This window comes from Erpetoichthys calabaricus, chromosome 17 (assembly GCF_900747795.2).
Source record: "Erpetoichthys calabaricus chromosome 17, fErpCal1.3, whole genome shotgun sequence".
NCBI lineage: Eukaryota > Metazoa > Chordata > Cladistia > Polypteriformes > Polypteridae > Erpetoichthys > Erpetoichthys calabaricus.
The window spans coordinates 31,755,512-31,770,431 of record NC_041410.2 but is presented as its reverse complement, the minus strand read 5'-3'; the positions used below and the strand labels follow the sequence as shown (position 1 = coordinate 31,770,431).

Here is a 14,920-nt window from a genome sequence, read left to right as displayed (position 1 = left end):
TAGCTAACACTAATCATTGTTGCTTGTTTTCAGAAGTGGATCCAAGTGCTTGATGCTAGAAGCTGTGCCCTTCCATCTTATGGACGTAAAATGTCACGTGACTGGCAACAGGCATAGCAACTGTAAAGAATATAGCTGCAGTAAAATACCAAAATAGAAACAAAGTAGCATCACCTAGATAACCATAAAAATAACAAACAACAAGAAAGACAAGTGTAAGACGTAGTGATACTCTGATTGATTGGCTATCCATTAAAATGGGCTGATTTTTCCCCCAAATGACTCAGTTGGCAGTTTCCAAATTGGTCAGTCTCAAAAAATAATTTCATGCTCTGCTTTTCTAATCCTTTAAAAAAGGCAGATTTCAGTATGGAGAAGACAGAAATAGTGACTCTCACATTAAACAAATTGGAGTAATAAAGAGAATCTGAGGAATCACTGAAAGGAAAGACGGATAGCTGTGGTGTCCATCTGAGCTCAGAGCAGGGGAAGAGGGGCCAGCAGCTGACTGGAAAAAATAATGCCAACAGATACATGTGTCTTCCACTGAAATTAAAAAAGAAGCTACTTTAATGAGTTCTGACCTTTACATTTAGTCCGTTAATTGAAAAAGATTCTGTTTGTGCAAATGTGGACAGAGAGTAAGCTTCTGTTTAGTACAGCAGCACACATTTTGAATTAGAAGAGAAACAGATCTTCTTAAAAGTACAGTAGTGCTCAAATTGATAAATGAAAATCTTCCCTCACTGCTTATAGGCTTGTTAATGTCAGAGCCAAATTAGGCCCTTTTACTTATAAAGCTGTTAAGGCTGTTGGCCTTGTACTTCCTTGGTAAATTTCTTAAAATATTTTATTTTTTTAGAATTGTGAGTTGTAATTAAGAGAAAAGTTTTATTAATTTTTTTATTTTTTATTTTTTTTTGTTAAAGCCAGATATCTACACAGTATGAATACATGTTTTGTGTTCATGTTTTATTAACAAAAAAGTACTTAGTTTAAAGGATTTTATTTATTTTACTAAAACGGTTTATCTGATGGTTACTGAAGAATAATCATATATTTCATTTTGTCAATAAAGAATGAACAAATAACACTTGTGGCCAATAGTTTCTTTTAATTAGAAAAAGGCCTATGATATTCCCTAAACATAGTGCATGAAACTGATATACAGCTGGTTATGCTGGAGCGCAGTCAAAAAAGAGAAAAAAATACCATTGGAATTAGTATATTTTACAATCATGGAATTGGTGAGTGGTATTAGCCCTAAACTCCAAAAATGAAACAAATTCAATTTCAGGTAGTTAAAACCCAGATTGATTACACATAAAGGCCTGTCTTGTTCATGTAATTTTAAGCACTGTTGTATTACATAACGTTTAGGTGACTTAAGATTCAATCTTTATTTAAATAATGTTAGAGAATTGGGGGCAGTCATAGTGCACTCCCATGTTGGCCCGTTATATAGTTTGACTTTGCCAGCCACTCATTCAGAATGATCAATGACTCTCCCTAACAAAATCAACCAGGTTGGATTTTCTCATAAATCATAGGGGCGGGGTAATGTACATGTGAGAGCTGACAACCAATGAGCACTCACCTGGAAGTACAGCACGATCAGTGTGGTCCTGAGGAATGAAGGAACACAGGTTTTTAGACTGTTCAAATAGAAGAGAAGCTTGTCTGTCTGATGTCTTATGGTTGTTATTCCAAAGTTGAATTAAGAAAGGAAAATAAAAAGGCAGAGATTATGGTTGAACTTACTATATCTGGAAATGCATACTAGGCAGCACCTTATTGGCTGTCAGAATATGGTAAGCTAGCGATACTAGAGCATTGCACTAGTTCCCACATGTGCAAAGTGTCAATAGGTTCTCGCTCATTACATCGCTCTTTTTTTTGGGTAACTTCCTTTCCTTAGGAGGAATTCCTTAGTTGGAATTTATATATGACTTTGGAAGGCTGGCCATTTTTATAGGCTGCACCGTAACTGGCTCTGAAGCTTTTTCTTTGCATGTTGGAATGGCAGGTCATACTTTCGGTGACTCATCCCTAAGCTGATTACAATTGTCAGTGTTATTACAATACTTTGGAAATATGAAACTGTACTAAAATGTCTGAACATAGTCATGGAATTGGTCATGCCTTGCGATTCTTAGTCCTATAACCTGACATGCTCAAAGCAATGAGATCCGGCAACAGCAGTCATTAACCAACCAACAATTGTAGCTCCTGAAGAGTACAAATACTCCACAATGTTGAAAACAAAAGAAACAGGGTGGAACGAAGTAAAAGGAGAAAAGAGAAAAACACACAAAATGTAAACATGATAAAACACAAAAAGTTTAAGCACACCAAAAACTATAAAAAAAAAAGCAAAAATATGAAAAAGTAGACATTCTGAAAGATTGTTACTAAGAATGCATTTTACTTTCTAAATGTGAAGACAAGCCGACGGCTTATTAAAATATTTTTGCCTCTTTTATATAAAATGCAGATGCTGCAATATCTGCCACCTACAAATAGAACTAGGCTTATGGCCTGTGACCTGTTCAATAGCATGTGTGATTGTGATGAACCCTTGTGATGATGTGAGAAACTTTCAGCCATATTGTAAACATTTTGTTCCTTGGTGTGTCCACCATTTGCTCAGGTGAATTTTTCAAATCCTTACTCTCTTGGTTTAGGTAAATTATTTGCTCCAAATAACCAAGCCCATTTCTTCCCCTGCCCATTATTGTTCATCTGTGTTTTCTTCTCTTCATATCCCCTATTATAGTTATAGTGTCTCTGGGGTATTTCTCTTAGATTTTTTTCTCTGTGCCTACACTGTCTCCATTAAATTCTTAACATTTGCTTATAAATGGGTCTTTTCCTTTGCTTGGCATTTATTTTCTCTTTATGTTTTGTTCATGTTCAATAAACTAGATGTTACTATATTGTTTGATTTCTCTTTTTGATGTATGACATGATTCTGTGTTTTGAATGGTCATCCTTAAAGATGCTAAACTGACATCAGTCATGAATATACAATAATATTATTATATGTGAAACTCAATTCCAATTTTAAAATGTTAAAAAACACTTCAGTTGCTGTGCCATACCACAGAAGTTGGTTTGGTGCAGTTTGAAGCTGTATATTGCTTCAAGTTTCAACTAATTTTCGCTGAGGTAGTTTAATGGAAACTATGTGCAGAAAAGGTAGGGGCGGGCACAGAGAGAGGTCAGCTGACTGACGTCACAGTGTTCGGAGACGGGCTCTGCTCGCGGAGCTGAGTGATGAAGCTCTCCATTTAGCTCACACTGGAAGGAGTTTGTTTTTGAGACTCACCACTTTTGGTTGAGCACTGTTACAAATCTTCAAACTGAAACAATTGGTGAACGGAGTGGGATTTGCACTGTGGATGGGTGAAGTGTAATGGTGCAGATCTTTGTATTGATGCTGGCAGTGCCAAAGAATAAAGGGGAAAACAATGTGCTATTTTTTTATTGTTCTGTAATATATTTTTCTTGGTCCAGACACAACCTGCTCTTCTTAAATTTTAGACTGCACCTGAAGTAACAAGTCTTTATTCACATTTTCTGTTGGAAACCTAAAGGAACACAACCCAATAGAACTCTGTGGTGCTCTGCAAACTAGTACTGGAAGTTTTGACGACATTTCATAATTGATCCCTTTGATTGTTTAATAACTTAACCGTTAAAAATAGACCACCTTTTTAACAATATATAAAGTAATCCACAATACACAAGTGCATAACTTTTCAACATTGTCCTTTACTTTTTCCAACATTATTTTTAGTGGAAAATTCCCAAGACATATTGCATAAAAGCAATGGAGAACTTAAAGAGAAAGCAGATCATTTTTTGGTCTGTGCAAGAACTAAAAAGGAAAATGACAGAAACCTTTTTACCATGCTATAGATAGGCTGTGCAGAAGAAACCTGACTCAACCCAGACATCAGTGGATCATTGGCACCACTGATGTCCTTTACCAGAATGATACCACTGCCAAGATCCAACTAATTGCAAAGAAAATCTTTTAAGTTGGCCTAGTAAATTGCTTCTCAAAGTTTTTAACAAGCCTGTGGAAGGTCTTCTTTGCTGTCTATATCCATCCATCCATTGCTTCATTTTCCAACATGCTTATTCAATTCAGAGTGGTGGTGCCTACTCCAACAACAATGAGCACAATGAAGGAACCATCCTTGAATGGGATTTTTTATCCTCTTTAGCAACTGCTAAACCTGGGATATTTAGCATAGTACAGAAGATGAATGAACGTATTACAAGAGAACCAGCATCAGAGCAAGCTTATTCTGTCTTCAACAAGAAACCAACACCCCAGTGAGAAGTGAAGCCCATCGGCTACACACTCTGTTTCCTAACAGATGGAGCTATCAACTGTGCAAATACCATGGAACAGAAATATGCTACACCCGTCAGCTGCAGGCATTTTCAGCAATATATCAAAGAAAGTTATGTTATTGATGAGAGCGACCACAAATCTTGGTTACAAAGGATGATACTCGAATTCACATATGATTAGTGTCATTTTTAAGTGAGAGAAAAATACTCACGACGTCAGGTTGGCACAGTGGTAGTAATTGCTGCCTCACAAACAAGAAGACTGGAGCTCTCTCTGTGTTAAGTTTGCACATTCTCACTGTGTCTACCTGGATTTAGATAGACAAAAGTTTATTTGTTCGCAAGGAGGAAGTTTGGCTTTTTACAGAATCTTGTAAATAAATACATATATAGATAGATAAACAGCCTTTTATGCCTAGTTCATCTTTCTGTGAGCCAGCAGCTTCAACCAACAGTAATTAAATATAAAGAAATGAATCTAGGATGAAAGAAATATTACAAAAGGCCATTTGAACCACTTTTACAGCAGTCTGATGTAATTTGTGTGAATTTATGTAGTTTGGAATCCAGAAAGGGTTATGCAGTCAGCCGACCCTGAATGACTTCACCGTATGTGCATGTAAGGAGGACAAGTCTATTGCAGAAGCTGTCACCACCTGTTCAGAATGAAAGAATTAGGTCCCAATGTACTGACGAGAGCTTTCAGTGTGATGGACCAACACACTCTGCTGCACCACACACTGCAGAGAAGTTAAGAGGGACACCAACTGCCTCTTAATGTTCATGCAGAAGACAAGGTCGACAAATTAAACCCACAGAACTGTTCTGCGTTGAAGAGTTTAAAAATGTGTAGACAAAAACTGTTCAATGATGCCGAGTTGCAAACATTTTTTCTTGATTCTATTAAAAGAAGAGGGGTGAAAAATCTGCAGATACACATATATTTATAGCTAAATGGAAGAGACTGCAGATTCTGAAGTGTATGCATTATAAGAACATAAGTCTGACATAAGAGGAGAGGAGACCATTCAGTCCACCCAGGTGGTCTAGTTAGCTCTTACATTGTTCCAATATCCTATCAAGAACATTTTTTATTTTATTTTATCACCATGCGTATTGATGTGCTTAAAGAGCAGTCAAGCCCATACATGGCAGCAACTGCTGACTGGTTTCGGAGTTGCTTTCCATGTCTTTTTAGATGGAAGGAATGCTGTTGCTATGGCAACCTGGCTAAACACCACCAATGAGAGGCCAGCAGGGGGCTCGATGGCTTAGGAGCATAGAGTATTAGGTCTTGAAGTTGCCATGACGACCATTCAGGGGCGGGGCTGTTGGTCTGGGGTTTTGTTACAGACAGTAACTGCTTCTACGCACTTTTGAGAAACAGCATAGGGTGACAAGCAACTTATGTAATACTGAAGTATTCTGGGACCAGTTCTCGCTTTTAACTGAGCTTATGTTTGTTGTCTTTACCATCTCCTTGGACTGCTGCCCTCATCCCCTGTTTCTTTAATGAAGCAGAGATACTCTCTACTGTGTATTATGTCTTTACTCACAAGATGCATACTGAAAAATTTCACATGCACATTATGGAACATGATAAATTGCTTTAATGTTAGAGCAGATTAGTTATTTCAGGTTCTCGGGGTTTTTAGACATACTGTAACAAAAAAAAAAAAATTAAATAAATGAATGTTTAGAAATGTATAAAGTGAGACAAGGGTGCATTTTAAAATTGTAACCTTATACATTAAGTCTGAATTCCAAGACAGTTAGCAACACTTGTCTGCCCTCATTGCAAAGTAAACAATTTAAGCTTTTACTGAATCTGGAGACTGTAGTTGGATTTGTGATGACCTGCGATGCCACACTGTGTGTCATAGCAACTTAAATTTGCAGACTAGCACTGAACATTCATTCAGCTTTACTTTTGCATACTTGACTTTACTGTTTGCTCTTTGTGAATGATATAGTAGAGGCAAGTTCTAAAATGAAAAACTGCTATGTTCTGCACCATTTCTAGACTGCTATATATATATGCTCCATGTAGCATTTTAGGTTAATTTCACTAGAGATCCATTATGATCTTGACATCATGCCATCACAGTATCATCTATCTTTCTGCCTGAGTGGCTGTGAATTGTTCTCAAAGCAGAGTTTGCTTAACATTGAGTCATTCACTCAGCATGCGCAACTACCTTTTAAATGGACCTGTCTAATATGATATTAGTTAAACTGATGTCTGTGCATTGCCTCTCACTTTAACCCTAGTCTTCTTCACACTTCTACCCCATCTAATTCACTTTGGTGTACTGGCTGTGTTTAAAGCACACTTCACGTATACTGTAACCAGCCCCGTACTGTAGCTGCTCAAAATTTGCAGCAGAACTGCTCCTCATTTGTGGACCATCAGAGCCAGTCCCCTACAATTGTTTATGCAGTGCTTAATAATAGTTGTGTTACACATAATTAAGTACAAATTACCATATATAGTACTTTTCAGAATTATTAGAGCTGGTTGAGCCTGTGCTCCCTGTTCAGCTTGGGGCTGTCTAAAGAACATGCAAAGTAACATTATTATTTGGATTAATGTAGAACAGCTAACCATTTCGCAGAGTACATTACTAACCAAACTGCAGATCCTATCAGTAAATGACGGCCATTCATTACATGAAACACTTGCCTGAAGTTAAGTAGTGAGACTAGTCGGTGTTGAGTTTACATGTTCTCTCCACGTTTGAGTGAGTGTTTCTCTTACAGCATGAAGAATATTGTGATAGGTTATATACAGTGTGAATTTTGGCAATACATTTTGATTTATTCTTAGTCTTAATCTTCTGTCTAAATTGAATTTTAGTTTTAGTCACATTTTAGTCATTTAACTATTGATAGTTTTAGTCTAGTTTTAGTCGATAAAAAATAAATAAATTTTAGCCCAGAAAAAGTAAATCGGTTTTAGTCAACTAAAAGTAAAAGTAAATTAGTCAAACAGTCAAAATCAGATGGATATCTTGTTTAACATATGGATATGCACAGAATGTACTGTACCTCTAAACTATTATACTAACATGTACACTAATGAGCTAAATCACATGTAGTGAGTATTGAACATAAAATGAAGAGTAGGTGTAGAAAGGATTTACTCTAAACGATCTTGGTCAGATAATGGCAGCTCTGGTCTGTCATCACAGTTTTCTGGCCTTCAACATGCCTTAGTTATGCTGCTATAAGATTTTACCAAATATGGCTGGACTAAGCAGCGCACATTTCATTTCAGCATCGGGTTTATAATGAATGAGATCATCATGGACTTTTTAAATTTATTCTCTTATATTTTTTCTCCAGAAACTGAAAAATACTGCTTAAAATAATACTAAAACTAAAAATTCAAACATTATTATTTCTGTACTGTCGAATTAGTGAATTCCAAAATAATTCAGGATACTTACATTTAAACATAAACTTAAAAGCTGTTTTTGTAGCAAATAGTTTTAAAATCAGGTTTGTCAGAGAATCACTTAGTTAGGTTTGCAACACTTCCTATTTTAAGATTTATATTTACACAGCTTGTTAAAAAACTCACTAAAGAGTGACATTTAACGGATGAGTCATATTTTTTACATGATAGATTTTTTCCAATATTTCAGGACTCTTGTAAATGAGTCTTTGCTGTGCTGTTTCAAAAATGTCTGACATGGGTGATCAGACTTTGTTATTGCTTAGCTTGTGTGCAAATCCACAATTACAAAAGATACCTGTAGTCAAATATTTACAACTGAGAGACTGTATTACATTCTCTAGCATATCACTCTAATATATGACACTCTGCACCCAAAATGTATTTCACAGGTGATGTAGACAAGCCAAATTGGTCCATATTTCTGACCACTTTTTTCACCCAAGAATCACATTATCCAACATAGCAGAGTGGAGTGAGGCAGAATTCTGGCTGATGTGATGATTTCATGATGGCACCTGAACTAGTCTTAGCCAATTACAAACAAGTTTTTAAAGTTGCACCACTGCATTTATGCTTGTTATTTGTTGTGTAATGTCAAGTGTAATACAGATGTGCAAAGAACTTCACATCACTCACTGTCCAGTCGTCTGTCTGTAACATTTTCATTTTGTTTAGTTTTCATCAACAATGATTTTAAAAGCATTCTTCTTTGTTTTTGTCATTAAAGACACACTTTTATTTAGTCTTTGTTTTATAATCATCACTGAAAAAATATCACTGACGAGTATCTTTCATCATAGTTTTTATTAACAAAATTAACACTGGTTATACAGTATAATAACGGTATATCATCCCTCCTTTATGACTGGGTTGTGTCTTGCAATGGAACTTGATTACTCCTGACTTGCACTTAGATTAGATTATTTTATGTATAAAAGCACATTTAAAACAACAGAGGTTGTGCCAGGTACTGTACAAAAAAGCAGTAAAATAAACACAATACAAACAATCATGCAAAAGCAGATTAATAAAACAACCAATTATAACATCCACTACAATCCCATTATACACAGTGAAAGACAGAAGAAAACAAGTAGGTTGTGAGACTTGCCTGGACACCACCAGTCAAAGACCATATCTTTATCAAAGACACGTTTATTTTTCTTCTGTTACACACAGTCCCACACAACACACTGTGCTTCCCAGCACCAATCAACTTTTCACCGGGCTTCTCTCTCACTGTCCGTGGGCCGCCTTTCTACTCTCCACAGGAGCTTCATCCTGCTCCCACTCCTGACTCCAGCTCACTGATTGGAGGGAGGCAGCCCCTTTTATTCTCACCCGGATGAGCTCCAGGTGCTCTGCCTGATGACACTTCCTGGTGTGGCAGAATTGACAGGAGAGCACCCGGAAGCATTCCGGGTGTCCCTGGAAGGATCATCGTCCATGGGTGTGGCGGAAGTAGATGTGTCCCGGGCTCCATGAGGCTTGGGGCGCCCCCTGGCAGTGACCAGAGGCCCCAACGGGCTTGAGCCTCCCTGCTCCCCTTCCGTGGCCCTCTTCCGATCCAGGGTGGTTGCCCCCTCGTGGCCCAGAGGACGAATATGCCACCTCGGGTTCCGTGCCTCTTTTGTTGGGACCACTCGCACTCCAGGCGTCACTGCACCCGCAGAAGCCTGCCCGTCTCTTTATGTGCGCTCATGGGCTCACGTCTCACTCTGTTGGATGACCCGGCTTCATTCCTCGGGCCCTTCCCTTTCTTCTGGGGTGCCCTGACGGCTTGAGTCTCCCTACGGGAAAGGAAGAGACCCCTCACCGTCTGCACCCGTGTGGAGCAACAAGTAGCTGATGCTGGCGCTGGAAGTAGTGCACTAGGACCCACGGCACTCATCAGCGGGTGTCTAGGCACCACCCCTCCCAGGCAATCAGCTCTTTGTGTCATCCCCACTGTCGGAGCCATGGCTATTCATTCACTGGAACTGCACGATACTGGGAAACATTCACTTGCTTCTTCTTTTCTATTTACAGCGCAAGTCCTACTCACCTGCGCCGTCACGATCCTCCGGCCAGAGATTCCAGTGGCGTGTTGCTCCGCCCCCTGATGTGATGCAATTATCGTCCCCTTCAGCTCGACTAAATAGTCTCGAAGGTCGTGCATAACCTGTAATACAGACTCGGCGGACCGAAGGGAATCCTCCGGGTCACGCCGAGCCACAGGCACAAAGAGAACGTTAGCCGGCGAAGGACTTACCGGTTCGTTGGCCCTAATCACCGGCTGCGCTCCCTGGAGTTCTCTTCCGGGTTGTCTCCGGCCCTCCCCCTGCTCGGGATGGACGTTCCTTGGTCCCGCCTCTATCCAATCATCGGCGGGAACGCAAGACACACTGTCCAATCCCTTGCCTGTCACGGGGATGGACTTCTGGTCCGCCACCATCTTCTCCCGAGGGGTTGATGAGACCCACTGCCGCGGCCTCTCGAGATGCCGTGAATCCTCCCTTCCTTCAAGCGTTGCTGCCCCGGCCTCATTGTACGGATCAACACACCCTGGCTGGTGACGCGGACCCAGGCAGCCCCCACCTGCAATACAGACGCCGGGCTTGGCACGGCCGACCCTCTCGAGCCAACTGCCGCTGAGCCTGGGACTTACAGTACCTCCTGGATCCCGTCTCTTGGTGCATCGCGTAACCTGCCGGCCGTATCCATGGCTGTGCCGACCCCAATCCTCACGGGAGCAGCGACCACTGGTAAGTCCGCAGCTCTCTGGTCTCTCCTGTCGGTTATCTGCCCCATCGGGTGGAAGACGGTGCTTCGGCGAACTTCTCGCCACCCCTGGGTGATCTGCGGAGCGTCCGCGGTGTGTATGCGGGCCGCTTCCATGTGGCGCGTGTGTGTGTGGTGGACTGAGGTGCCGGGCAGCTCACAAAATATTTGTAATAAGGGTCCCCTGCCTTGGAACAGGCAGATGGTCCTTGTTCGGGCGCCATTGTGAGACTTGCCCGGACACCACCAGTCAAAGACCACATCTTTATCAAAGACACATTTATTTTTCTTCTGTTACACACAGTCCCACACAACACACTGTGCTTCCCAGCACCAGTCACCTTTTCACCGGGCTTCTCTCTCACTGTTCATGGGCTGCCTTTCTTCTCTCCACGGGCGCTTCGTCCTGCTCCCACTCACGACTCCAGCTCACTGATTGGAGGGAGGCGGCCCCTTTTATTCTCACCCAGATGAGCTCCAGGTGCTCTGCCTGACGACACTTCCTGGTGTGGTGGAAGTGACAGGAGAGCATCTGGAAGCACTCCGGGTGTCCCTGGAAGGATCATCGTCCATGGGTGTGGCGGAAGTAGATGTGTCCCAGGCTCCATGAGGCTCGGGGCGCACCCTGGCAGTGACCAGAGGCCCCAACGGACTTGAGCCTCCCTGCTCCCCTTCCGTGGCCCTCTTCCGATCCAGGGCGGTTGCCCCCTCATGGCCCGGAGGACGAATATGCCACCTCCCGGTCCTTCCAGGCGTCCCGGCCGGGTCTGTCCCCCAGCCTCCTGCAACAAGGTCTTAAGGCGACTTTTAAAAACCTGGAGCGAGACCATGCAAGGCTTTAAAAACAAACAACAAGATTTTAAAATCAATGGACACCTCACTTGTAGCCAGTGGAGACAGGCTAAAATGGGGGAGAGGTAATCCCTTTTTCTCGACCCAATCAAAAATCTAGCTGCAGCATTCTGAACCAACTGAAGGCGAGACAGAGCAGATTTGGGCAGCCCCACATATACAGAATTACAATAATCTAGTCGAGATATAATAAAGGCATGAATGACTGTTTCTAAGTCCTTCTGTGAGAGAAAGGATTTTAGTTTAGAAATTTGCCTCAGTTGGTAAAAACTGGACTTTACTACCATGGAGATTTGTTTTTCAAAACTTAGTGATGACTCAAAGATGATACCTAGGTTTCTGACATCATTATGAATCATTGCTGCCAAAGGTCCTAACTGCATGCTGATTTCAACTGCAGATGTGGTAGGACCAAAAATAATGACTTCTGTTTTATTTTCATTTAATTGCAAGAAATTTTGTGCCATCCAATATTTAATATCCTCAAAGCATTTCAACAGCATTTTTACAGATGAAGTGATGTCAGAACTAACTTTGAGGTACAGCTGTGTATCATCAGTATAACAATGGTATGTGACATCATGTTTGTAAAAGATGACCCTCAAGGGGAGCAGATAAAGGGAAAATAGAAGCAGCAAGGATAGCCTCTGGAACCCTTGACCTTCAACAGGATTGAAAGTGTTAGATGATATACTGATGAATAGTTACCTTAAAGATTCATGCAATATGTTCATGGTATTCTTTTCTCCCAGTTCCCTTTGGCTACATTAAAAAAAGTATTACTGATTGTAACACATTAGGATTGTAAGGAGAGTCATATAGTAGGCCAAGGCAGGGACAGTGAAACTCGAGGATATGCAGTGCCCTTTTGTGACAAAGACACATATTTCCTTGATTTTCCCCATCGGGTCTACAGTTTAAAATTACAAACCAAACAATTCAGATGTGATTAAAGTACACATTACAGACCATTTAAGAGTATTTTCATGCATTCAGTCACAGCATGTAGAAATGAAAATTTTTTTACACAGTCACAGCAATAGCAGGTCTGTTAAGGCAGTTGTTATATTTAGGACTTTGCTGCATATCCCTTGTGTGCAATGACTACTTGAAGTCTGTGATTCATAGACATCACCTGCGGCTGAGGATCTTCTGTAGTGATGCTCTGCCAAGCCTCTAATGCAGCCATCTTCAGCTCCTGCTTATTTTGAAGACTTGTCCCCTTAAGTATTCTCTTCAGGATATGGATGGCATGCTCAACTGGATTTAAATCAGCTTTGAAAAACTCCTGTGTTGCCTTAGCAATATGTTTGGGATCATTATATTGTTGTAGAATGAAGCACCATCGTCCAATGAGTTTGGAGGCATCTATTGGAACTTGAGCAGATAAGATGTTTCTCTACTTCTCATCTCTGCAACTTGTGACACTGCCATCAGCAGTTCCATCATCAATGAAGATAAGTGTGCCAGTACCTGTGCCAACCATATACCCAAGCTATAACACCCCACCCTCATGTTGAACAGATGAAGTTGTATGCTTTGGATCTTGGGCTTTTCCTTTTTGTCTCCACAGTATGCTCTTGCCATCACTCTAATACAAGTTTATCTTTGTCTCGTCTGTCTACAAGACCCTTTTTCAGAATTCTCTTTTAAGTACTTTCACAAAATGTAATCTGTCCACCCTACTTTTGTGGCTAACAAGTGGTTTGCATCTTGCAGTATGTCCTCTGTATTTCTGTTCATGAAGTCTCCTGCAGATAGTGTCTCTGACAAATCCACATCCACCTCCTAAAGACTGTTTCTGATCTATCAGACAGGCATTTGGGGCTTTTTCTTTACCCTAGTGAGGATTCTCCCGTCATCAGCAGTGGGAGATCTTCCTTGGCCTTCCAGTCCCCTTGCATTTACTGAACTCACCAGTGCATTCTTTCTTCTTAATGATATTCCAGATAATTGATTTAGGTAATCCTAATGTTTTACAGATGTCTGTAATTGTTTTATTCTTGTTTTTCAGTCTCATCATGACTTCTTTAACTTTCATTGACACAGATCTTGTCCTTATATTGAACAATAGCAACTCCAGACTCCAAAGGGTAGAGCAATGAAACACACCTGAGTGATCACAAATGCCTTCAACACTAATTGTCCCAAACATTATGGTACCCTGATATGGGGGGACCAAGTAGAAAAGGTGTTGTCATTTTCTCCATGCTGTGACTAAAATGAATGCAAATCCCCTTCAATGAAAGTCTGCAACATGCACTTTAATCCCATCTGAATTGTGTGCTTTGTAATTTTAAACTGTGGAGGAGAGGGGGGAATCAGGGGAAATGTGTCTTTGTCCCAAACATTACAGAGGGCACTGTATCTAATTATTGCATCTTTTAAAACTGTAATTCTGAATATTGATTTACCTTTTGTTGAAATTCTGTGAGTTTTTTTAGTATTGATTTTAGGAGGTAGCTTTTAATCTTCCTTGAATGCTTTAACAATATGGTGTTTTTTTCTGTGGACAACTGGGTAGAGTCATTTTAATTGTTCTTATGTGCAAATTACTAAATAACTTTAAATTTAAAGGCAGACTGATGCTTTGCCAAACTTTTTGTATCCAGGTTTGAATTTACAAAGAGCTAACACTACTTCCATCTTTTTGCATTTCAGGACTGGATTTTCTTGACCAGATTCTGCTTCCTGTCCGATTCAGGACTTCTGGAATTCCGCTTCAAATATCCAGAGGTAAGCATATTAAGTAGTTATTGTGCAGTGCTGTATTCATTGTTTTGGTTTTGTGAATACTTGTTTTCATTTTTCTTATTGAGGTTATGTTAAAGTTTACTTTTATTGATAAATGATACAGTATATAAGAATATTTTGTTCAAAGTTAAAGGTTGCAAAATTTGGAAACATTTACCAAAATGCATGTACAAACCCTGGATGGCATATCACTTCTTTGCATGGCATAGTTACACACATGTTGACATTCAATTTGTTCCAGCTCAGATTTTTCAATTTCTGCCATACATCCTTGTTTCTGGGAGTAAACCAAAGTCCCTGGGAAAATCCGAAATAGGAAGGTACCATAAAGTAGAGGCCTGATCATAATTTGCAACCAGGTCCTTGATGCCTGGAGGACAAAGTGCCAGCCACAATGCTACCATAAAACATATAAAAATACAAAAAATTATTCAGGTTTTTCCTAGGTTTTTGTGTAACATTTGCACATTATCCTTGTGTTTGTTTGGGTTTTTCTCCCACATCCAAAAGAAGTGCAAATTAGTGCAATTGATGATAGTAGATTGACCCAGTGTAAGTGTGAGTGGACCCAATGATGGATTGGTGCTCTGTGTAGTCTTGGTTTATGTACTTCTAGGGAAAGAAAAAAATAAAGAATCTTGATTGTGAACGTGTGTCAAAGAGTATCAAATTCTGCTGATTACTTCTTTCTATATATTTCTGGCCTTTTCTCTGTTTCTCTGTGTCTCT

At 40.2% G+C, this 14,920-nt stretch overlaps 1 protein-coding gene across 2 annotated transcripts in view; it reads left to right on the top strand.

Moving 5' to 3' along the window:
- Nucleotides 1–14,920, top strand: part of tmem145 (transmembrane protein 145) — a 67,689-nt gene that overhangs the window by 21,728 nt on the left and 31,041 nt on the right. For both annotated transcript variants that reach the window (XM_028823458.2, XM_028823456.2), the window contains exon 2: nt 14,099–14,173. In XM_028823458.2, coding sequence (XP_028679291.1) covers nt 14,099–14,173 — 75 coding nt within the window. The remainder of the gene's footprint in view (nt 1–14,098; nt 14,174–14,920) is intronic.